Source organism: Ovis canadensis, chromosome 9, assembly GCF_042477335.2.
Source record: "Ovis canadensis isolate MfBH-ARS-UI-01 breed Bighorn chromosome 9, ARS-UI_OviCan_v2, whole genome shotgun sequence".
NCBI lineage: Eukaryota > Metazoa > Chordata > Mammalia > Artiodactyla > Bovidae > Ovis > Ovis canadensis.
In genome coordinates this window covers 15,672,108-15,698,195 of record NC_091253.1, presented here as the reverse complement: position 1 = coordinate 15,698,195, position 26,088 = coordinate 15,672,108, and the positions used below count along the sequence as shown (strand labels likewise).

General features: G+C 42.6%; 1 protein-coding gene across 1 annotated transcript in view; it reads left to right on the top strand.

The window, feature by feature from the left end:
* The window catches only part of ADGRB3 (adhesion G protein-coupled receptor B3), an 898,087-nt gene that overhangs the window by 414,591 nt on the left and 457,408 nt on the right, over nucleotides 1–26,088 (top strand). The window contains exon 11 of the mRNA XM_069599501.1: nucleotides 6,301–6,495. Coding sequence (XP_069455602.1) covers nucleotides 6,301–6,495 — 195 coding nt within the window. The remainder of the gene's footprint in view (nucleotides 1–6,300; nucleotides 6,496–26,088) is intronic.

The window sequence follows — 26,088 nt, the reverse complement described above, 5'->3', positions numbered from 1 at the left end:
AATTAATGATCAGAAGTTAGTTTGGAAAAAGATCACAAGCCAGAATAGATACAGAAATGACAATAGTAATACAGAACTTAGAAAAATAAGAGTAAAATGAGACAGTTTAGTGTACATTTAATAGAAATGTATATAATATAATGGAAATGTAGTCCAGAAGTAGAGTACATAGAGATTGCCTTATGAAATTAGTACTTAAGAATTTTCCAATGTGGAAGACAGATAATATATTCAGATTTAAAAGAATTGTGAATAAATATATGCAAGTCCATAGTAACTTAATCTGCATTGTATTAAAAACAAAATGAAAAGTACTAAAAACTACCACTCAGAAAAGACTGGTAATCTACAAAAGATCAACTGTGTAACTTGCAACAAGAGAGCCACGGAATCACATTGTAAAAATGCTAAAAGGGAAATAAAAACATTCTCAGATAAAAGATCGATTGAAAAGGAGTATCATTTTTATACAAAGTACATCAGAGATTGAACAAGTTACCATTCATAGAACCTTACTAAAAGATTAGGAAAAAGGAAAATATGCTCTGAAAGAAGAAGAGAATTTAAGAATCAATGGTGGAGAAGCAGTAGTGAATAAATAGATTAAATCTATTGCTGGTTTTAAAAATCAACAATAACAAAAGTAAAGACTGGTATGAAGAGTTCAAAATTAAAGTGGATTGAATTATTAGTGAGCAATAAAGATGTAAAGACTGAAATGATAACTCACTGGATAGAAATAATAGAAAGGTTTGGATGAATAAGATGAGGTAGATAAAAGATTGGAATTGTCAGGATTATATTTGTTTGGCCTTGTAGTTAAATAATAAAGGGCATATTTGATTTAATATGAAAATGGATGGATTTTTGGTGGACTTCCCCGCCCCCACCAACCCCGAAGAGGAGCAACTTGTTCAAAGATGTGAAAGGTAGGATAATTAGCTTGGGGAAAGACTCAGTTAAACCAGTTAGGAGAGTATTCTTAAGAGTGTGATGATAGGTCTTGAAACCTGTACCAGATGCCATCTTGTTCACAGGTAAAAAGGATGGGTATGAGAAACATAACATAGCTAGTATTTAGAGAAATTAGAAATTGAAGATAAGAAGGGAAAACAGTTGCTGTGTCCATTTTTAATCTCTTTGTATTAGCCCACCCTAGTAACTATTTGGTTGTTTTAGCAGACAAATCAAATGATTTGTTAATTTGTTTGTTTGTTTTTGGCTGTGCTGGCTCTTTCTTGCTGTGAGGACTTTGCTCTCCAGTTAAGGCAAGTGGAGGCTGATCTCTAGTCGTGGTGTGAGAGCCTCTCATCGTGACGGCTCCTCTTTGCTGTGGAGCAGGGATTCCAGGGCGCATGGGCTTCAGTCATTGGAGCAGGTGGGCTCAGTAGTTGCAGCTCCTGGACTCTAGAGCAGACTCAGTGGTTGCTGTGAGTCATGTGGGATCTTCCCGGATCAGGGGCCCAACCCATGTCTCCCGCATTGGCAGGCAGATTCTTTACCACTGAGCCACCAGGGAAGCCCTCGGACAACATTGAAATCCAGGTTTGATGATTCCAACTGTTCTTTAAACATAGTATGCTCGTAAGGTTTTCAGAGAGAATGCTTAGTAGGTAATTGTTGAGTTTAATTTACAGCTTAAAGAGTTGTGGGACTCAAGTCAGATTTCATACTTCTGGTTTTGATTTTGAAGACAAACAAAGAAGATTAGTTGAAAGGAAATAGCAAGATGAGGGGTATGTGTTTATGTGTGTTTCTCAGTTACGTTTGACTCTTGCAACCTGATGGACTGTAGCCCACCAAATTTCTCTGTCCGTGGGATTCTCCAGGCAAGAATACTGGGGTAGGTTGCCATGCCTTTCTCCAAACAAGATAAAGTATTGGCATATAAATAAGGTACCAAAGTCAGGCTATATTTTAAGAGAAGGAAAGACTGGAAAAGAATGAAGACTGAAGAATGGGTGGGATTCAAAATCATTGAGGTTTAACCAAAGGGTTATATCATGGAGATGAGAACAAGATGATAGTGAGGAACAGTATGAAACAGAGAAAGATGAGATGAGCAAACCCACTTTGAACTCTATTTCTCCATGATCCAGAAAAGAGAAAAGGAGTCCAGGAGATAAACATGGATTCATCATTCTGGAAAAAAAGTGGTGAAAGGGTAGGCCCAAGGTAGGAACTCTTGTGTCATGGAAGGAAGGTCAAGAAACTGTCATTGTTTTTCACCTAAATGCATTCTTAATGTGTCTTACCCAAATACCCTTTATACCTTTTATAAATGCTCCCAGTAGCCTATGCTACTGTGTACAGATATTACAAGGTATTTGTCCTGAGCACCTTCCATATATAGACAATGCCAGGAAGGATGCTAATGAGTACCAGTTGTGAGAGCTGGTTTGTGGTCTGGTCATCTGTCTCAAAGATCAGGACTGAGAACAGCTCATCCTACATAAGCCTGCTAAGCAGCTGTCAGCTGGCAATGACTAATTTCTACTGACTGGGCCAAATTTGGTACTGACCCAGACATGAAAGTCTGCCTTTCCTAGCTCTGATTAGTTGAGGCATCTGAAGCTCTCTGTATTATTTTTATTGCAAACAGAAAACATGTCTGAATGGTGCATTCCTCAAGATTCAAGTCAATGTTGTGATGCTTTTGTCTGAGGGGAAGGATGCATTATGTCCATATGAATCAGACCCTCACCGGTAGAGGTGCTCATGCTCAGCCGCTCAGCCGTGTCTGTCTCTTTGTGCCTCCATGGACCATAGTCCACCAGGCTCCTCCATGAATGTAGCTTTCCAGGCAAGAATACTGGGGTGGGTTGCCATTTCCTCCTCCAGGGCATAGGAGGGGATTGACAAAACAATAGATGGTCAGCTGAGTTGACTAGTCAGCTGTTTACCTTGGCAAGCATTGCCGCATCATGTTCCTAGTGGAGAACTGTCTAAGTGTTCCTTGGCTTTGAACATCTCAGCTGTGATTTGTACTATGAGCACCAAACTGAGAACTGAGGTCTACAAAATGATTTAGGGTAGATTTTATTAACTTCATTTTTGTTCACCATTTCACACTCTACCTACTGAAGCAGATACTTTTGAGTCCAGGAGCTGCACTGTCTCTGTAGGTCAGGGAGTTTATTTATCTTATTTTATCTGACACCATGTTTTCTATGGACTATGCTGTGAGACAGCTTAGGAAAACTTTCCAAGTGTGCCTAACTTAATCCCACAGAAATTAAAAGACACTTGTTGCTTGGAAGGAAAGCTGTGACAAACCTAGACAGTATATTAAAAAATGGAGATATCCCTTTGCCAAAGAAGGTCCTACTAGTCAAAGCTATGGTTTTTCTAGTAGTCATGTACAGACGTGAGAATTAGACCTTAAAGAAGGCTAAGTACCAAAGAATTGATGCTTTTGAATTGTGATGCTGGAGACTCTTGAGAGTTCCTGGGACTGTAAGGAGATCAAACTTGTCAATCATAAAGGAAAACAACCCCAAATATTCATTGAAAGGACTGATGCTAAAGCTGAAGCTCCAGTACTTTTGCCACCTGATGTGAAGAGCCAACTCATTGGAAAAAAAGAAAACGTGATGCTGGGAGAAATTGAAGGTAAAAGGAGAAGGGGGCAGCAGAGGATGAGATGGTTAGATAGCATCCTGGACTCAATGGACATGAATTTGAGGAATCTTCTGGAGATAGAAGACAGAGAAGCCTGGCGTGCTACAGTCCATGGGGTCACAAAGAGTCAGACACGACTTAGCAATTGAACAACAACAACTTAATCCAAGAACTTAATGAGCTTAGAAGGAATCATTCAATAATTCATTTACTAATTTGTCCAACATATTAAGTCCACTAGGTACTGAGAGTATAACTGTACACATAATACACAAAAATCTCTTCTTTCACATGGCTTCTGTTTTAATGTGGGAAGCAGAAAAATAAATGAGGTTAAGCACAAAGAAGGTAAGATATTTTTTGAAAAGCTAAGTTAATACCTAAATAAATAAAAGGGTAAGATAATTGAGAATGACAAGGATGCCTTTTAGATAGGAAGTCAGGTAAGACTTGTGTGAGGAAATGACAGGAGCACATGTGGATCTCTGTGGGAAGACTATTTCAGACAAAAGCAAAAGCAGGGCAAAGACCCTGAGACAAGCACGTATTTAAAGTTGAGGAAGATGAAAAAGACCAGAGTGACCAGAACATAGTGAATCAGAGGAAAAATGTTAGAGTCTCCAGGAACTAGATCACTTGGGGGACACAGATCACAATGAACTGGGAGCTTTTCTGTATGCTATAGCTGTGCTGACTATGTAGGCTTGTGTGGGTTTATTTTAATTAAAAATACATATATTTTTAAAACTTGAAACCGTATAGGCATATTTTTCAAGGCTGAGAAGAGACATGATAAACTGTCTCTGATGACTTCAATTATATAAATAGTAAGTTGAAATATTTAAATAAAAACCTAGGCAACCCTGGCTTCAAAGCCCATTTCATCGCATTCCATCATAAAGATATAGTCGGAATATCATAGCTGAGTTCACTCCAGCATACTTTTATTGTGCTATATTCTAAGGCTATGAACAAGGCAGAAAACCTACCCTTAAAGTTCAGAAAGACTACTGGGACAGAAGACATATAAGCAAAGGATTATATTTAATTCAATGTGATAGAGTAGCTGATGGATGTATGAGTTAAGAACACACAGAAGGAGCTGATTAACTCAGTTTAGATGTTTAGAAGAACTAGGACTACCTGAGGGGTAAAAAAAAAAAAAAGAGAGAGAGAGAGGGGAATGGGTAGCATATCCAGTGCAAACAATATGACATTATGGCACACGTAACCTGAGTTATCACTAGTTTAGAGGCAGGCCTGGAGTTCAGCCTGGTAGCACACATCATCACAGTACCCCAGCCTGCTTCTATTGGGGGATCAGCATTCTTTCTGATTGGCCAACACAGCGTCTGCATCTTAGATTAAGTATCACTCCATAGTGACGAGGATTGAGACCATAGAGATAAGCAACCGCTGGATCGTTGCTGGACCATCCATTCTCTGGGTCAGGTGTTGATGGCTGGCACTAAGGGGAGACCAGAGAGGAATTAGAAAATGGAAAGAAATAAACTCCATTGACATGTTATGTTTTTAATGTAACACAAATAACAGAGCATGTCTCTGAAGATTTTTATTTTCCCAAAATATATTTAGAGTTTTCGAGACTAAGGAATATTTAAATGTCTGAAGTGTCAAGGAAGCACTTTTAAAAATATATTTTAAAGAAAATTCCTAACTCCGAGATTAATTCAGATTGATTGCTATACCTCAAAGGATTTGTTAACACTTTTCTTAATGGGAAATTGATGGTTATAGTATTACACTTGAACCTTTCTAGGCCAGTCTTTCTCTGGTGTGTTAGTTCCTAAGTATTTCATGATCTTTTGATAAGTTAATGTTATCACAAATTTAGCAATGGGATGATAAAGATTAACCTTCTATTAAGTAAACATATAGTGTATCCTTGCTATGAGTTTACCTGCTTTTACTGTAACATTCTTCCATGTGATAAGATGCTTTTCTTCCCTTGGACTGGATGATGAACAAATATGAAAACTGACAGTGTATTTCTCTGGTCATCAAACTAATTAAAGTCTTGCCTCTCAATGATTCATTCCACTGCTAAAAACCTAGCTGAGAGATTTTTATTTTGTTGTTGCTTATTCCTTTATAAAATAAAGCTAACTTAATCTAGTGTTCAGTCATGTTCATCATAGTAGACCTCTAAAGTTTAACTAAATGTCTGTCTTAAGCTAAATGTCATTGTGAAAACTTTTTTGCTGCTACATAAAGATGTGTTTACTTTAAGAAGTAAGGCAAAAATCATTAAACTCAGCTTCTTAAATGCAAAAGGATATTTTGACGTGTTTATAGTCTCCCTTCTCTGCTCACACCTCACTGAACAACCTCCCATGGTTACCATGTGCAAAGCTATTTTTTTATTTTTATTTCAGTTAAAACCATAAATTAATACATGCTTCCTGCAAAACGCTAAATTAGGTTTTCTGAAAACTAGAAAAGGCAAGTCCATCAAGCCTGCCAAAATGTGGACACAGATTCTGGCAGTTTATCCTTACTAGGGTGGGAAACATGCAACTTAGTTTTGAAACCTTCCCAAGTTTTGCAGTGCTATTGGAAAGTCCGCTCTATAGTTTTAAACACATTTGTCTGATGAAGCTATGTGGAGAAACAGTAATGAAGATTCTGATGTTTATTCTGTTCTGTTGACCATCACAGATCAAAGAACACCTTGCAAAGGGGCAGAGAATGCTGGCGGGTGATGGGATGTCCCAGGTCACCAAGACACTGCTGGATTTAACTCAGAGGAAAAACTTCTATGCGGGCGATCTTCTGATGTCGGTTGAAATCCTCAGGAATGTGACGGACACCTTTAAAAGGGCAAGTTACATCCCTGCCTCTGATGGCGTCCAGGTAAGGGAGGCAATTCCGTGAAGGAATACCAAGTGAGCTTGGGATCACTTATGGGCCTGAGAAGCCGGTACAGCCACCTTGGAGGATTCCTGGTCTGGCGCGGGGCATGCTCCCTCCTGTTGGGGAAGAATCCAAGCTGTGTGCAGTGCGAGCTCTGGAAGTGACCCCAATTCCTTAGTCATTCTGCCCTTCAGTGTCCTCAACAAACATAATGCACCTCAAGGAGAGTGAGCAAGAATGTGTGTGAAGTGATTTGAGCCATTGGCTAAAACACACTATAGCAAATTCAAGGTTGTAGCATGGATCTTTTATTCCCACACTTAATAACACAATCTTGCCATAGGAGACTATTAAAAGTACATTAAGCATAATGAAAGCACATTGACTATAGCATGCAAAGAAGACATGGTTTAAGTTTTGTTTGGAGTTTTGTTATTAGAAGGGGGAAGGCCATACTTAATTTTGTGGAATTATTGCCTGAAAATGCCGGGCAAGTAGAGAATTATCCTGGATAGGAAAATAAGTTCAGTAACTCCTCAACAGCCTGTTTGTTATGGGAAACTTCTAGAACGGCATCATTTTTTTCCCATAGTACAGTTTAAGTACTCATCCAGTTTTAGAATTGTCTTTGCCATTAAGACCAAGCTTGTTGAAGGGCAAACAAAGCATATTTGATGCAACACTAGTTTGGATTTCGGTTCAAGTTTCCTTGTGCTGTAGGCTAAGATGTACTCCTGCCAAGAATACTGAGTTGGTTTTGAGTTAGTTTTTGTATTTCCAGCATAATGTGCTTCTGTATCTCTGCATGAAGTTCATTAACATAAAAGTTTGGCAGAACTCCCACATCAGGTAATTTTCTTTCAGCCCACTCTTCCTTTGGGAGTTTTATTTGCATTTCACTTAGAGAATGCAGAGGGTGGGTTTTTCAGTGTTTTTGTTTGTTTGTTTGTTGTTTTGCTTTGTTTTGACCAGAGATTGAAGGGAAAGAGGAATAGAATGCTTTTTGGTATCATGGAATTATTCATAAATAATACCTATGCCCTAATTTGTATAGAGATTCATATAGTACTTAAATTATATAAATATTTTGTTCATAGTAGCTGCAATAAGAATTAATGGGGCTGTGGTATATACAATATTATATTACCTGTGTCTGGGAATACATTTTTAACTGTAAAAATACATTGCAGGCAGGAAGAGTAGAAGATACTGTCATTTGAGCATTTCGATTCTTTTTTTGTTGTTGTTGTTGTTGGTTTTTTGGCTGCACTGCAGTGCTTGCAGGAACTTAGTTCCATGACCAAAGATTAAACCCAGGCCCTTGCAGTGAAAGTACTTGTTCCTAACACACTGGACTAACAGGGAACTCCTAAAACTTTTATTACTTTGTTGTAGTTATTCGGTGGCTGTCATGGACTGGAGCACAACAGGCCTCCCTGTCCTTAACTATCTCCCAGAGTTTGCTCAAACTCATGTCCATTGAGTCAGTGATGCCATCCAACCATCTCATCCTCTGTTGTCCCCTTCTTCTCCTGCCCTCAATCTTTCCCAGCATCAGGGTCTTTTCCAACGAGATGGGGTTTGATCCCTGGGTCAGTAGGATTTGGAGAAAGGAATGGCTACCCATTCTATTGTTGCCTGGAGAATTCCATGGACAGAGGAGCCTGGCAGGCTACAGTTCATGGGGTTGCATAGAGTCAGACATGACTAATCAACTAACACTTTGTTGCTTTACAAAGAATGAAAGTTTTCCAGTTTTGAAAATGTAATAAAGTAAGCCAAGTACAACTTTTCTCCTTAGTTCTGAAATACTTCTATCCAAGCATTTACATTGTAAAAATTACATGCGAACTCCTTGACGTAAAGTACAAGTTGTAATTTCAAAAAACGTCAGATTCTTGTGTTTACAAAGGAAACATCAGGCAGAAAGCTGCATTCATTGAGCTCTTGGGCCTCTCTGTACTGTCGAGAATGTAGGACTTTAAGGTTTTAATTGTACTTAAATTACAATACCCAGGTTGTGTTGGGGTCATGTTGTGAATGAACTTCTCATTGGAGGGCATGGACTCCGTAAACGATTAGTGTAACCAGAGGCTTTGTCATGGACATCAGCTGGTTTGACTTAAATAGAGCAATGTGATTGTGTTGTTTTATCTTGGTCAGAAACACCTTCCTGATTTTCTGTCCTACTCGCTAGCGGCATGCACACAAAATCTCAGCAGGCTGCTGTCCTGGTCATTTCTCACATAAATGAGCTGCATTTTTCTACTCTGCTGTCTTGACTGGTGTCTTTCTAGGCACCTGGAAGCCTTCTTCTTCCGGAAGTCTTTCTTCATCTCTGCCTGTCCCACTCCAGGCGCAGTTGCTGCAAGTCTTTCTGAAGGCCAGTCCTGCAAGCCCCAGACTTCATCTGAAAATGACGTTTCTCATCTCTAAAATCCCAGGGGACTTTGCACCTCTTTTATTCTACCTTCCACAAACCATTTTGCACAAATCTTTTGGATGTATTTGTTGTCTTTGCTTGATGACAGCCTTACCCAGCACCTCTATGCCGTTACTCCCTGGGGCTCTGGGCACCTGTGATTAGCTTGGCTCATCAGACTTCATATGACATAAATTAAATTCATCATAAGTGCCATGTTCTCTTGCATTTTCACCTTGGTAGAATTACTGGTCCTTAGGGTGCTCCTGTAATATCATCTGGACTTTCCCCTTCTCTTCCTTTCCTGATGGGTCAGCCAATACTGTGCTTCTTCCATCTCTCTTTCCTCTGTTAACCCACTGCTGTACCCTAACTTTGCCTTCTTTCAGTGACCCCAGCCTGCATTAGTTCCATGGCCTCTTTCCTTCCATACTCCCTCAGATCTCTCCCTACATCCCTACTCATCATGTGCACTGCCCAGTTTGTTTACTTGCTAAGTCAGGTCTCTTTGCGAACCCGTGGACTGTAGCCCTCCAGCCTCCTCTGTCCATGGGATTTCCGAGGCAAGAATACTGGAGTGGGTTGCCGTTTCCTTCTCCAGGGATCTTCTCAACCCACAGATTGAACCTGAATCTCCTGCACTGGAAGGCGGATTCTTTTACTGCTGAGCCACCAGGGAAGCCCCATTGGCTCTCCTAGGATGGCCATGATTATGTCATGATTAAGTGAGAACCCTTCGCCTGGGCTCCAGGGTTGCCTTAAAGACAACCCAAAGCCTGTATCTTGCCTTCTAGTGTATACACAGTACCTGGATCACCTGTCTCTCCAGCCATGAACATGAGCCACTCTCTCCCTTCACAGACCTAGAGCTAAATCAACCACTTCCTGCCTCCTGGATGTACTGTGTCTCTTGGCTCCAGGCCTTAGCTTCCTCTGTGCTTTCAGACTGGCTTAGACTCTCTCCATCTTCTAAATTAATCTTTCAATACTCTGAGCCTCTGCATGCCAGAAGCACATTTCCTCCTGTATCTCTTTACATCTTGAGTTATTAGCAGTCATTTGTGAATCTTTGCAAAGGAAGAAATAGTCCTGATCAATCTTTGGATCCTAGCCTAGCTCCAGGTCCCCCTCATCCAAATAGGATTTAGCAGATTCTTGACTATACAAGGTGTGTAACAAATATTTGTTGAATTAACAGCAAAATTAATAATTATATAGACACCACTGGATTTTTATCCTTTTTTTAAAAACTGGGGAAAGAGCAAAGACCAAAGAGATGTTAACTAAAACTCTTTAGAGAGAATACATTCTTTTAAGTGTAGTTCTGTGCGAGGCTTTTTATGTAAAATGCCTACTAAGGCTAGATTCAGTAAAAGATTAATACATTGATCAATCTTCTATCTCCATTGATACATTGATGAAAGTGAGATAGAATAGCCACAATCTGTTGAAATTAGGGTAAAAATAAGGTGTGCCTTTATGTCTTGGAGGGATAGAGCATAGTAATAATTTTATTTTGGGAAACTAGCTAGTAGAAAATTATTCCAAAGCTTTTTCCCTTCAGGCATATTCTTTCCAAACCCTGGAGTTTGGCCTTATGGCCATATTTCCGCTCTTATTGGTTCTCTGCTGTAGTTTGGTCTTCCTGTTTCTAATCTGATGCAGATTCCTTCAAGATGCAGATCAAAAAGCATTTCTAGTCCAAAAATCTTCTCTTCAGATCTCAGGCAGAATTCAGTGTTTTCCTAATTGTCTTGACTTTTGAAACCTTGTAAATACCCAATGGACAGAGAATCCTGACAGGCTACAGTCCATTGGGTCACAAAGAGTCTTTTTGTTGGTACTAAGACACAACTTAGTGACTAGAAAACAACAAAAATACTCCTATTAGAGCAGGTGTTTCACATAACAGTGAAATTATTTGTTTCCAAGCCTCTTTTCAGCAGTAAATTTTAAACTTCTTGAGAAGACAATTAGGTCCCTGGGGCTTAAGCTGGCACTTGGAGCATGGTAGACATGCAAATATTTGTTCAAGTAATTAGTGAGTATGAATAACATAGTAATATTTGAGGAATTTGCTTTACAAAAAAGAAAAGTACTCTAAGCTTCCAATTAAGAGAAAGAAAGAAAAAAAAAAAAGAAGATTTATCCATTTACTTGTTTTTTCACCCCTGGGAAATTCATACCGAGTCGCATTCTATCAGTGGAAGTTGAGTTTACACCACCCACACCTGGAACGATGGAACTTGCAAAATTGAATCAGACATGCAAATTGAAATTTGTGCAATAACTATGTTGATGTTTTCAGACACATTTCTTAATCTTTATGTACCTTATTTCTTCATATCTAAAGAGTAAATAGTAGTAGAGTCTATTCCCATTAGTCATGGCAGTTATATTCTATAAGTGAAAGAATACTGAATCATTTACTAGCAGGGAAAATACAGGATGGAATACTACAAGAATCTAGTAGTATAATTTAATCAACCAATTAATACATGACCTTGTTTGACTTATTTATGTATATATAACAATATATATGTTATTATCATATATTCATTATTATATATTTGTTTATATAAAACATCATTATTGTTACATATCATGCCTGAACAAAGCTTATCTAATACATATATTTTCTCTCTAAGGCATACCAGAGCTTTCTTGAATTTAGGAATGCTAGATAATCCTCCAACACTATGCTGGGAGCCATTTTAAACAGTGAAATTACCATCAAAAAGCACAAAATATATGGGAAAAAAACCCTTGGGCATTAAATTGACCATGAGACACACTTGTTTACAGTATGTGGGCTGAGACCAAAACTCAGAGCATGGTCCTGTGACCTAAGCTGGGTATATAGGCATGGGGTGACTCAAACTCACCACAAACTTCCACTTCCAATTTGTTTCTTAAATGCAAACCATATTCTTAGGAAAATTCTCAGAATGAGGAGGTCAAGAAATCACATCGAGGGCTTTCCTGGTGACTCAGTGGTAAAGACGCTGCCTGCCAGTGTGGGGTACATGTGTTCCATCCCTGGTCCAGAAGACACCACATACCGCAGAACAACTATGCTTTCTAGCCTGAGCAACCATGCTCTAGAGCCTGAGCCCAAGCACCAGAGAAGTTCTGTGCTCCACAACAGGGGAAGCCACCACAATGAGAAGCTGAAGTCCACACACTGCAATAAAGAGTAGCCCCTACTCACTGCACCTAGAAAAAGCCCTAGTGCAGCAAGGACAATCCAACACAACCAAAACAGAAAGAAATTAAATTCTCAGTAGAGCTGATGATTTTGGATAAGGTAAGCATCTTCTCTCCTAAAACACTTGATGAGAAAGCAGGTACGTTGGATCTTTCTCATGTACCCATCAAGAATTAGGTGAGGATCCTTAAGTATCATTTCTCTTCTGCTTTCAGTATGAGGCCCTTTTGTTTTCTGTGTACAAAAGAGTGGATTGACAGATGGGGATGCATCTATGACTGTGATCATCCAAGGCCCTCATGTAATGATTAGCCTAATTTTCTTGACCAAATAGGATCTACTAAGGACTCTTTAGGTTTGGGATGGTACTGTAATGCTAACTAACATCCAAGACCTCACCTGATGCCTTGAGGTCCTCTGCTCAAAGAACATTGTGCAACCAGGAAGATTAATAATTTCCTGTAATAAATTAATAACTACAATATTTCCTATAGTTCATTATTTCCTATCAGTTCAGTTCAGTCGCTCAGTCGTGTCCGAATCTTTGAACCCCATGAATCGCAGCACGCCAGGCCTCCCTGTCCATCACCATTTCCCGGAGTTCTCTCAATTCAAGTCCGTCGAGTCCGTGATGCCATCCAGCCATCTCATCCTCGGTCGTCCCCTTCTCCTCCTGCCCTCAAACCCTCCCAGCATCGAAGTCTTTTCCAATGAGTCAACTCATCGCATGAGGTGGCCAAAGTAGTGGAGTTTCAGCTTTAGCATCATTCCTTCCAAAGAACACCCAGGGCTGATCTCCTTCAGAATGGACTAGTTGGATCTCCTTGCAGTCCAAGGGACTCTCAAGAGTCTTCTCCAACACCACACTTCAAAAGCATCAATTCTTCGGCGCTCAGCCTTCTTCACAGTCCAACTCTCACATCCATACCTGACTACTGGAAAAACCATAACCTTGACTAGACGGACCTTAGTCGGCAAAGTAATGTCTCTGCTTTTGAATATGCTATCTAGGTTGATCATAGCTTTCCTTCCAAGGAGTGAGCGTCTTTTAATTTCGTGGCTTCAGTCACCATCTGCAGTGATTTTGGAGCCCCCCAAAATAAAGTCTGACACTTTTCCACTGTGTCCCCATCTATTTCCCATGAAGTGATGGGACCGGATGCCATGATCTTCATTTTCTGAATGTTGAGCTTTAAGCCAACTTTTTCACTCTCCTCTTTCACTTTCATCAAGAGGCTTTTTAGTTCCTCTTCACTTTCTGCCATAAGGGTGGTGTCATCTGCATATCTGAGGTTACTGATATTTCTCCCTGCAATCTTGATTCCAGCTTGTGTTTCTTCCAGTCCAGCATTTCTCATGATGTACTCTGCATAGAAGTTAAATAAGCAGGGTGACAATATACAGCCTTGAGGTACTCCGTTTCCTATTTGCAAACAGTCTGTTGCTCCATGTCCAGTTCTAACTGTTGCTTCCTGACCTGCATACAGATTTCTCAAGAGGCAGGTTAGGTGGTCTGATATTCCCATCTCTTTCAGAATTTTCCACAGTTTATTGTGATCCACACAGACAAAGGCTTTGGCATAGTCAATAAAGCAGAAATAGATGTGTTTCTGGAACTCTCTTGCTTTTTCCATGATCCAGCAGATGTTGGTGATTTGATCTCTGGTTCCTGAGCCTTTTCTAAAACCAGCTTGAACATCAGGAAGTTCACAGTTCACGTATTGCTGAAGCCTGGCTTGGAGAATTTTGAGCATTACTTTACTAGCATGTGAGATGAGTGCATTTGTGCGGTAGTTTGAGCATTCTTTGGCATTGCCATTCTCTGGGATTGGAATGAAAACTGACCTTTTCCAGTCCTGTGGCCACTGCTGAGTTTTCCAAATTTGCTGGCATATTGAGTGCAACACTTTTACAGCATCATCTTTCAGGATTTGAAACAGCTCAACTGGAATTCCATCACCTCCACTAGCTTTGTTCGTAGTGATGCTTTCCAAGGCCCACTTGACTTCACATTCCAGGATGTCTGGCTCTAGATGAGTGATCACACCATCGTGATTATCCAGGTCGTGAAAATCTTTTTTATACAGTTCTTCCGTGTATTCTTGCCACCTCTTCTTAATATCTTCTGCTTCTGTTAGGTCCATACCATTTCTGTCCTTTATCGAGCCCATCTTTTCATGAAATATTCCCTTGGTATCTCTAATTTTCTTGACGAGATCTCTATTCTCTCCCATTCTGTTGTTTTCCTCTATTTCTTTGAATTGATTGCTGAAGGAGGCTTTCTTATCTCTTCTTGCTATTCTTTGGAACTCTGCATTCATATGCTTATATCTTTCCTTTTCTCCTTTGCTTTTTGCTTGCTTCTTTTCACAGCTATTTGTAAGGCTTCCCCAGACAGCCATTTTGCTTTTTTGCATTTCTTTTCCATGGGGATGGTCTTGATCCCTGTGTCCTGCACAGTGTCACAAACCTCATTCCATAGTTGATCAGGCACTCTATCTATCAGATACAGGCCCTTAAATCTATTTCTCACTTCCACTGTATAATCATAAGGGATTTGATTTAGGTCATACCTGAATGGTCTAGCAGTTTTCCCTACTTTCTTCAATTTCAGTCTGAATTTGGTAATAACGAGTTCATGATCTGAGCCACAGTCAGCTCCTGGTTTTGTTTTTGCTGACTGTATAGAGCTTCTCCATCTTTGGCTGCAAAGAATATAATCAATCTGATTTTGGTGTTGACCATCTGGTGATGTCCATGTGAAGAGTCTTTTCTTGTGTTGTTGGAAGAGGGTGTTTGCTATGACCAGTGCATTCTCTTGGCAAAACTCTATTAGTCTTTGCCGTGCTTCTTTCTGCATTCCAAGGCCAAATTCGCCTTTTACTCCAGGTGTTTCTTGACTTCCTACTTTTGCATTCCGGTCAGAATGTGGTCCACTGGAGAAGGGAATGTCAAACCACATCAGTATTCTTGCCTTGAGAACCCCATGAACAGTATGAAAAGGCAAAATGATAGGATACTGAAAGAGGAACTCTCCAGGTCAGTAGGTGCTCAATATGCTACTGGAGATCAGTGGAGAAATAACTCCAGAAAGAATGGAGGGATGGAGCCAAAGCAAAAACAATACCCAGCTGTGGATGTGACTGGTGATAGAAGCAAGGTCCCATGCTGTAAAGAGCAATATTGCATAGGAACCTGGAATGTCAGGTCCATGAATCAAGGCAAATTGGAAGTGGTCAAACAAGAGATGGCAAGAGTGAACATCGACATTCTAGGAATCAGCGAACTAAAATGGACTGGAATGGGTGAATTTAACTCAGATGACCATTATATCTACTACTGTGGGCAGGAATCCCTCAGAAGAAATGGAGTAGCCATCATGGTCAACGAGAGAGTCCGAAATGCAGTACTTGGATGCAATCTCAAAAATGACAGAATGATCTCTGTTCGTCTCCAAAGCAAACCATTCAATATCACGGTAATCCAAGTCTATGCCCCAACCAGTAATGCTGAAGAAGCTGAAGTTGAATGGTTCTATGAAGACCTACAAGACCTGTTCAAACTAACACCTAATTATTTCCTAGAATAAATAATAATTAGTATAAATTAATAATTTCATGGGAACGTAGGGAAGGTAATAGAGGATGATGACTCAGAGTGCTTGCTCTGTGGGCAGAGTCCTGAGCTTCTGGTCATGGCTCTGCTACTTGTCACCTGTCTAATGTTGGACAAGTGACTGGCTCTCTATGTGCCACCATATTCTCTTCTATCATGTAGAATGCTGGTACCCATGTATAGTGCTGATGTGAGGGTTAAATCACTGTCTAAAAGTTATATAGCACAACAGTTCAGTTCAGTTCAATTGCTCAGTCATGTCTGACTCTTTGTGACCCCATGGACTGCAGCACACCAGGCCTCCCTGTCCATCACCAACTCCCGGAGTTTACTCAAACTCATGTCCATCGAGTCGGTGATGCCATCCAACCATCTCATCCTCTGTCATCCCCTTCTTCTCCCGCCTTCAATCTTTCCCAGCATATGGGTCTTTTCAGATGAGTCAGTTCTTCACATCAGGTGGCCAAAGTATTGGAGTTTCAACTTCAACATCAGTCCTTCCAATGAATATTCAGGACTGATTTCCTTTAGCATGGACGAGTTGGATCTCCTTGCAGTCCAAGGGACTCTCAAGAGTCTTCTCCAACACCACAGTTCAAAAGCACCAATTCTTCGGTGCCCAGCTTTCTTTATAGTCCAATTTTCACATGCATACATGACTATTGGAAAAACCATAGCCTTGACTAGATGAACCTTTGTTGGCAAAGTAATGTCTCTGCTTTCTAATATACTGTCTAGGTTGGTTATAACTTTTCTCCCAAAGAGTAAGCATCTTTTAATTTTGTACATGGCACACAGTAAAAGGTCAAGAAACCTGCCCACCCTTATGATTGGGGAAAGTGAGATTCTGACGGAGCAAACACCTGAAGTGTCTCTGGACCACACGTGTCTGCTGCCGCTGCCGACATATGTTTTGCTGTCTCTCCTGGGAACAGAGGAAGGTCAAGTGTTCCTCACAGCACTACCTAGGGACGAATGGGTTGCTGCATTTTTTTTTTCTTTTCTTTCCCTACTCTTAGCACAGGAGATGGGCAGGGAATGTGTCAAGAAGCATGGGAGTCAGAAAAGAAGAATTAGTCCAAAAGGCTGACACCACAAGCCCGTTTCATAGTTAACCAGCAAGTGGATGAGAGAATGGCTTGAATCAGTAGCCAGGATTCCTGGCCCTGTGGAAGCCAGTTTGAGTCCAGCTGACAATCAATCTGAGTCACAACAGATGCTGTTTTCAATGCTTGAAGCCTGAGAACATTCCTATTCTTTCTCTAGAGTACAGGGAAGTTATGCAATTCAAAGCTGTCTCTAGACAGTGTTGAGGGTGTTTCCCTGTTATACAGAAGAAGAGATTCAGTGCTGAATACCTGCCTTCAGTGGGGGAGATATTAAAGAATGCATCTTGCTTCACCCATCAACATGAGTAAATCCTACTGTGCACAGAATCTGGGAGATGGCTGCAAGCTGAGAGGAACTCAGGAAAGTTGGGTGTTTGTGGAATGCCACTTATCAACTGGTACACGTCATGTGGTGTACATGAACGGCTTTGGTGGAGCTCAAGAAAAAAAAGATGAGGCATCTGATAAGCAGTCTTGCCCTTTTGGAATCCCTGGTTATTTCCTTCAGACTCAAGAAAACGTTGGCATTTGCACAAGCGCAGTATACAGATAGTCTTTTCTCGTGATTTCATTTATTAGCAAATTTTCCTCTTAAGAAATTATCAGGGAATGTGTCAAGTCGTGGGGCTGCCGTAATAGATACCATGAACTGGGTGGTTTGAGCAACAGGAGCATGTTGCCTCACAGTTCTGCAGGCTGGAAGGGCATGGTCAGGGTGTGGGCAGGTGTGCTTGCCCGAGGCCTCTCTCCTCAGCATGCAGCGGCTGCCTTTTCCTGTGGCTTCCCAGGGCTCTCTTCCCTGCATGCATCGCCCCTGATGTTGCTGTGTGTTCTCACAAGCACGCCTGTCAGGCTGGGTTAGGACCCAGCCTTATTTTCACTTAATCACCTGTTCAAAGGCCCTGCCTTCAAATACAGTTGCCTTCTGACGTTTGGAGGGTTGAAAGTTTCAATGTAAGGATCAGGAGGCACACCAGTTTGAGCCCACCAGAGGGAATCTTGCAGGACTGGGAGAGTTCCCCTTTGGCCAAGAGAGGTGTGTGCCATGCACCCTCCCAGGTGACCAAGACTGCAGCCTGGAGTCTCTGTGGAGGCTTGCCTTGCTGCAGGCTTGGTCTGTCTCATCTGGATCGGTCTCCCCAGGGGAGAGTCTTCTCGCCTTCCCCCGCCTCCTCCATCACCTCCCTCACCTGGTTCTCTTTCTGTCTGCTTTATCTCCAGTGTTTGAACCCTGATTTTATCCCATTCGGCTCTATTCTTGGTAATTTTATTTTTCTGCGAAAGGCTCCAGATTTCCACTACAGACGCACAGATTCTGAGCTTCAGGCTTATGGGGCAGTGGAGGCTGGATATGTGCTCTCAGCTCCACCCTGGAGCCTCAGCTCCACCACAGCGGAGCTCCCAGCCAGCCTGGGTACGCCCCGCCAGGTCTGCCGTGTGCGCGTGGGGCTGCCCGTCCTCGAGCCTGGGCCTGGCGTTGCTGCCGTCTGCCTCCTGGGCACCTGTCCCCCTGATTAAGGGGGCATCACCAGCATCGCCCCTTCACCTCTTCCCCTGATTAAGGCAGCATCACCAGCATTGCCCCATTGCCTCATCCCCTGATTAAGGGGGCATCACCAGCATCGCCCCATCACCTCGTCCCCTGATTAAGCAGGCATCACCAGCATTGCCCCATCACCTCGTCCCCTGATTAAGGGGGCATCACCAGCATCGCCCCATCGCCTCGTCCCCTGATTAAGCAGGCATCACCAGCTTTGCCCCATCGCCTCATCCCCTGATTAAGGGGGCATCACCAGCATCGCCACATCGCCTCGTCCCCTGATTAAGGGGGCGTCACCAGCATCGCCCCATCACCTCGTCCCCTGATTAAGGGGGCATCACCAGCATCGCCACATGGCCTTGTCCCCCTGATGAAGCCACTGCCCCTGGCCTCTGTGGATGACATAGGCTCCTTCCTGGACCCCTCATTTTCCTTCTCAATTTCCTGTCCCCTGTTTGCCACTGTTGGATTTTGTGTTTTCCTGAAACTTGTGTGACAAGACTCTGGTGGGATCTGGGTCCCTCTGAGCTAACCCCTGCCTCTCTCTCATCCTGTGTTAACAGTCTTCCTCCTCCACCCCTCAGCTCCTACTGAAGGGCACGTGGCTGCATCTGCTTCCTGTCTCTCTTAAACACCTCAGGTTGCCCACCTGCCTGTCGTTTTCCCAGACCGTCCTGAGCCTGCCCCTGGTTGATGGCCCCTTCCTCACCGTTTTCAGCTCACACGTCATCTCCTCAGAAAGTTCTTTCCTGCTGGCTCTTCAACCTAATGCAGCCTTTCACACGCACACACATATAGACACTGTACACACACGTCTACCCATGTGTACACATATGCACTCATACACACAGACACACATATACACAAACACCCTCACATGCACACACACACACACACACACACACAAACACCCTCACATGCACACACACACACATATACACAAACACCCACACATGCACACTCATACACACAGACAGACATATACACACATACCCACACAGACACTCATATACACACCCAGACACACATATACACACATACACAAACACCCACACATAAACACTCATACACACACATAGACACACATATACACAAACACCCTCACATGTGCACTCATACACACAGACACACATATATACACATACCCACACAGACACACTCATATACACACCCAGACACACATATACACACATACACAAACACCCACACATAAACACTCATACACACACACAGACACACATATACACAAACACCCTCACATACACACTCACACACATATACACAAACACCCACACATGCGCACTCATACACACAGACACACATATACACACATACCCACACAGACACACTCATATACACACGCAGACACACATATGCACACATATACACAAACACCCACACATATACACTCATACACACAGACACACATATACATAAATACCCACATATACACACTCATACACACACACAGACACACATATACACACATGTACACAAATACCCACACATAAACACTCATACACACAGACACACATATACACAAACACCCACACATATACACTCATACACACACACAGACACATTACACAAACATCCACACATATGCGCTTATACACACACCCACAGATACACATATATACACATATACACAAAAACCCACACATATACACCAGGTGGTGCTAGAGGTAAAGAACCCAGCTGCCAGTGCAGGAGACATAAGAGACACGGGTTCAGTCCCTGAGTCGAGAAGATCCCCTGGAGGAGGAAATGGCAACCCACTCCAGCACTCTTGCCTGGAGACTCCCAGGGACACACGAGTCTGAGGGGTTACAGTCCATGGACTCACAAAAGAGTCAGAAACATTGACGCGACTTAGCACAGCACACACCCTCACCATCCACACATACACACATGTACATAAGCATGCACACGCATACCCCTCCCCTCCCCAGTGACTCCCTGGCCCCATACACTACTTTATTTTTGTATCATCACCTTAAGTCATGTTTTAGATGATTACTTGCTACTAAGTTTACTTTCCTTACACAGCACCATGTAAGGTCCATGAGGGCAGGACCTGTGAATGTCTTGCTCATTGTTGTTTTCCCAGCACTCGGAACTGGGACAAGTACATAGCAGGTATGCAGGAAGTATTCTGGAAAGAGTGCATTCATTTCTGCTTCACAAGTGTCCCCTGCATCTTTCTGCACACCCATTCCACGTCCACTGTCCCCTCCCACCCTCACAGTCTCTCCCTTGGGCTGTGAACTCTCTCCAGCCTTCTTACTCCCCAAAGCCCCTGGCTTTGCTACCTTCAGTGGATTTTTCTCTCTCTCCTGATGCCCTTCAGCTGCTAAACAAAGCAGCTCTCACTCCACTAGGGATGGGCAATGATGTAGTGTACGGGCGAGGCCTACAGTATTGGACAAAGAACAAGCTGTGTGTGAGAGGGGTGGCTCCTTCCCGGGAAAGAATCAAGGCCACACATCCTCTTCTGTATTCGCCATGGCCCTCAGTTCAGTTCAGTCGCTCAATCATGTCTGACTCTTTGCGACCCCATGAACTGCAGTATGCCAGGCCTCCCTGTCCATAACCAACTCCCAGAGTTTACTCAAACTCATGCCCATTGAGTCGGCGATGCCATACAACCATCTCATCCTCTGTCGTCCCCTTCTCGTCCTGCCTTCAATCTTTCCCAGCATATGGGTCTTTTCAGATGAGTCAGCTCTTCACGTCAGGTGGCCAAAGTATTGGAGTTTCAGCTTCAGCATCAGTCCTTGCTGTGAATATTCAGGACTGATTTCCTTTAGGATGGACTTGTTGGATCTCCTTGTAGTCCAAGGGACTTTCAAGAGTCTTTTCTAACACCACAGTCCAAAAGCATCAATGCTTCAGCACTCAGCTTTCTTCATAGTCCAACTCTCACATCCATACATGACTACTGGAAAAACCATAGATTTGACTAGATGGACCTTTGTTGGTGAAGTAATGTCTCTGCTTTTTAATATGCTGTCTAGGTTGGTCATAACTTTTCTTAAGCATCTTTTAATTTCATGGCTGCAGTCACCATCTGCAATGATTTTGGCACCCAAAAGTGGGTGTCTGTGCTCATGATGGCCTTGAGACTTAAAAATGACATTTTCGAAGAATTTGTATAGTTGCTTTACAATGTTGTGTTAGTTTCAGGTGTACAGAAAAGTGATTCAGTTATGCATATAAACTTATTCATTTTTTTCAGATTCTTTTCCCTTGTAGGTTATTATAGGATATTGACTAGAGTTCCCTCTGCTATACAGTAGGGCCTTGTTGGTTATCCAGGGATTGAACCTGGGTCTCCTACATTGCAGGCAGATTCTTCACCATCTGAGTCACAAGAGAAGCCCACCTTATATAAATAGTAGTGTGTAAATGTTTTTTTAAAATTAATGCACATATGTGGAGTCTAGAAAAATGGTATAGATGATCTCATTTGCAAAGGAGAAATAGAGACATAGCTGTAGAAAACAAACTTACAGATACCAAGTGGGAGGTGGGAGGAATTGGGAGATTGGGATGGACATGTATATAGTATTGATATTATGGATAAAATAAACTAATGAGAACAGACTGTATAGCATAAGGAGCTCTAGTCAACACTCTGTTGTACCTTACATTGGAAGGGAATACAAGGAAGGGGGTATATATGTATATGTGTGGGTGATTCACTCTATTGTACAGCGGAAACTAATACAACATTTTAAAGCAACTATATTCCAAGAAAAATAAATGTTTAAATGCCATTGAAATGGGAAGAGTTTGATCCTATATTGAATGAGGAAAACCAGCTTCCTTACTTGTAAAACTAAGCACTCTTATCTCCTTCCCTGGACATACAAGAGCTCTGGGTATAGATCAGAGGATGGTGTTGAATTTAAAAGGAGGCAGCACATTGGGGAGGGGACCGTTTATCCACGATCTTTATTCTCCCAGTGCTCATCCCAGGGTCTTCTACACAGTAGGAACGAAGCCAGTCAATTTGAAATAGTTGAGTATTTATATTTTCCTAGGCCTTGTGCTGTATGCTGGGGGCATGAGAGTGAGCAAAATAGAAATAATCTGAACTAAATGATGGGCTGATCATCACATAAATGCATAATTAAGAATTGTGATATATCACACAAAAAAGCTACACAATACAATTGCAGCTCATCATGTTTGCTGCCCTGTATGTGGTGCTTACAACTGCTTGCTGCCTGCCTGACATTAGAGTGAAGGAACTCTTACCTGTTGCTGGGTGAGCTCCTGGTGGTTTTGCTGGGGTGCTCATGCCTGGGTGCAGAGACAGAGAGAGTCAGAGACTGTCATACTGATTCTCCAGGTTTTGGGGAACACCAGCTCACAGAACAGAGAACAAGGGCCCTTCAACTAGATAGGACCCCTTCCTTCACGTCACATTCTTGTAGGTGATTACTTCCATGGACTGGCTGTTTCCTTCTTCCATGAATTTTTTGCCAGTCATGAAGGATGACAGTATTGGTAAGTGAAAGATAAAATGGTCTAGTCAAGGCTGTGGTTTTTCCTGTGGTCATGTATGGATGTGAGAGTTGGACTGAGAAGAAGGCTGAGCGCCGAAGAATTGATACTATTGAACTGTGGTGTTGGAGAAGACTCTTGAGAGTCCCTTGGACTGCAAGGAGATCCAACTAGTCCATTCTGAAGGAGATCAACCCGGGGATTTCTTTGGAAGGAATGATGCTAAAGCTGAAGCTCCAGTACTTTGGCCACCTCATGCGAAGATTTGACTCATTGGAAAAGACTGATGCTGGGAGGGATTGGGGGCAGGAGGAGAAGGGGATGACCGAGGATGAGATGGCTGGATGGCATCATGGACTCGATGGACATGAGTCTGAGTGAACTCCGGGAGATGGTGATGGACGGGGAGGCCTGGCATGCTGTGATTCATGGAGTCGCAAAGAGTTGGACACGACTGAGGGACCGAACTGAACTGAAGTGAACTGAATCAGAAAAAAATGAATAAAGAGCCTATGCAGACCTCATGTGCTTTAGGGGGTGGTGGTGATCTGAAAGCCTTTTTGAGGAAATGGCATGTAAAATATGTGTGGAGGGCAAGGGAAAAAAAAGGAAACAAAAAAACGGCTCTTTGAGTAAACAAACAGACAGCAAAATGGTTGAAGAAAGGGAGCCACATTGTATGGGTCCAGAGGCTGGGTAGAATCATGTTTGGGATGTGCTGAGTATTCCACTGAGCCTGGAGTAGAGAGAGTTGGGGGCAGGATAGCTCAAGAGAGGGTGAAGAGGCAGGAGGGGGCTGGATCACACTAGACCTGCAGTTGCTGTCTGGACTGAGGATAGACGACTGTCCTGAGGTGTTTATCTCAATCCTAGTGGAGTGTCCCTGCATCCCTGCTTGTCTTTGAAGCTTTTCTTACAATCCCCTTATATTTCTAGTTGGATCACCACAATCCATGAAACTGTTCCATTCTGCTAACTAACTCTTACTCCTTCAGGCCCATCTATGTGGCTCAGTGCTCAGGCATTTGCTGCTGGGTTGAAGGGAGGAGAACATGCTTCCCATGGCTCAGATATTCAGATCAGGAGCCTCATCTACAGCTCTCCTTCTCTAAGGAATTCAGCTAAAGCCATGTGCTGAGATGTGCTTCAGTATGTTTGTAGAAAATCATAGATAGTCCCTAAGAAATTTGTCAAGTGGAAGCCAGACAGGCAAGAGCAAAGAATTAGTTAGTTACTGCTTTCTATAAAAGCGAGTGTCCTTTTAGTCTCATGTGGCTAAATCTAGGACTTGCACTTTGAATGTGTCAGGGACATCAGCGCTTCTCTTTGTGACGTGCATTCCTTGTGCTGATTTTCAGAATACTTCCTGCCCAGGACAAGCAGAGTCCTGCCTCCTGAACTCGGTGCCCACACAGGGCCTGGCATGCGGTGGGTGTCTCACCATCACAACTCTGAAACCCCTCCCAGGGGAGGGCAGGAAGGAGAGTTTTCTGCTGAACGAATCACGGGCCATAATGTGGCTGTAAATACAAATCACGCAGCCAGTCATAAAAAAGAAAGCACCAAGGGGATAAAATCATAAAGCTTCCTTATATCGAGTACTTAGCTTGTGTCCGATAACTGTGTGGAGAATGAGCTCTGAGCTTTGCAAGTGCTCTCCCCAGCAGCTGTTGGCATCCCTGCCTTACAGAGAAGGCAAGCGGTGGTGGGCCACACAAGACCATAACCACACAAGTAATAAGTAATAGGGGAATTTTAAACTAGGTCAGCTAGTTCAAGCTCCAAACTCAGACTCTGCCAAGGACTCTCAATTTTCAAATTGGTGTAAGTCATAGAGATCAGAGCTTGATCAAAACCAAACAGAAACCCACTGTCAGACGAACTTCCGGGGCTAAGGGACTTGATCCATAATTCATCAAAAGAGCGATCTGACCACAGTTAGCAGCACTCTTAAAAAAAACTACAAGGAGCGTATCTGCTGCTGTGGCAGCTTCTTTATATTTTTCTCAAAAATTCAATCCAGTGACCTAAATGTTATGAGTCCCCTCTTAGGAATTCTGTTCTGTTTGGTTTTGCCTTGTTCTCTCACACTGGTCTTTGAGCAGAGGTCAAGGTGAATTGATCTATTGAAATACATTTTTCCTTTATATTTTTTTTTAAATTGAGGTATACTTGATTTATAATGTTGTGTTGGTTTCTGCCATACAACAGCATGAGTCAGCCGTAAGTAAGTGTTAGTTGCTCAGTCATGCCCAACTCTTTGCGACCCCATGGACTGTAGCCCACCAGGCTCCTCTGTCCATGAGATTTTCCAGGCAAGGATGCTGGAGTGGGTTGCCACTCCTTTCTCCAGGAGATCTTCCCAACCCAGGGATCGAACTTGGGTCTCCTGCATGGCAGGCAGATTCTTTACCAACTGAGCTATTAGCATCCTCTGTATGTGTACATATATCCCCTCCTTTATGGACTGCCCTTCACTTCCCTTTCCCACCCATCTAGGCCATCAGAGAGCACAGACTTGATCCCTGTATTAGACAACAGGTTCCCACTTGCTGTTTAACATTTTACACCTGGTAGTGTATATATGTCAACACCACTCTCAACTCATCCCCCCTTTCCTTTCCTGCATTCACATATCCATTCTCTATGTCTGTCTCTCCCCAGTTTTCCAGATTCCATACACATACATCTTCCCCAGTGTCTGTGAGACAGATTAGAGCAGGGTCAACTTAAAGGAATGATGCTTGAGTCTTGCAGAAATGCAGGCATACTGACTTTGTAACTCTGTTATTTCCTACTAACCACCTGCTGTGGAAAAGGCATTGCATGTGAGGAAGATACACTAAGAAACCGGAAAAGTTCAGTATCCCCATAAATGCCTACTCACCCCCTCACCTGGGATGTCCTGACTTAGCCCCTGTGACATGCTGCTGCTGCTGCTACTGCTAAGTCGCTTCAGTTGTGTCCGACTCTGTGCGACCCCATAGACGGCAGCCCACCAGGCTCCTCCGTTCCTGGGATTCTCCAGGCAAGAACACTGGAGTGGGTTGCCATTTCCTCCTCCAATGCATGAAAGTGAAAATTCCAGTGACCGGCATGTCCCCACAACTGGCCGTTTCCAAATCTAAGCCACAGGAAGATGGAAGGAGAGCTTTAGTCTGTGCTATTTCCCCTCGCCGATAGAGTC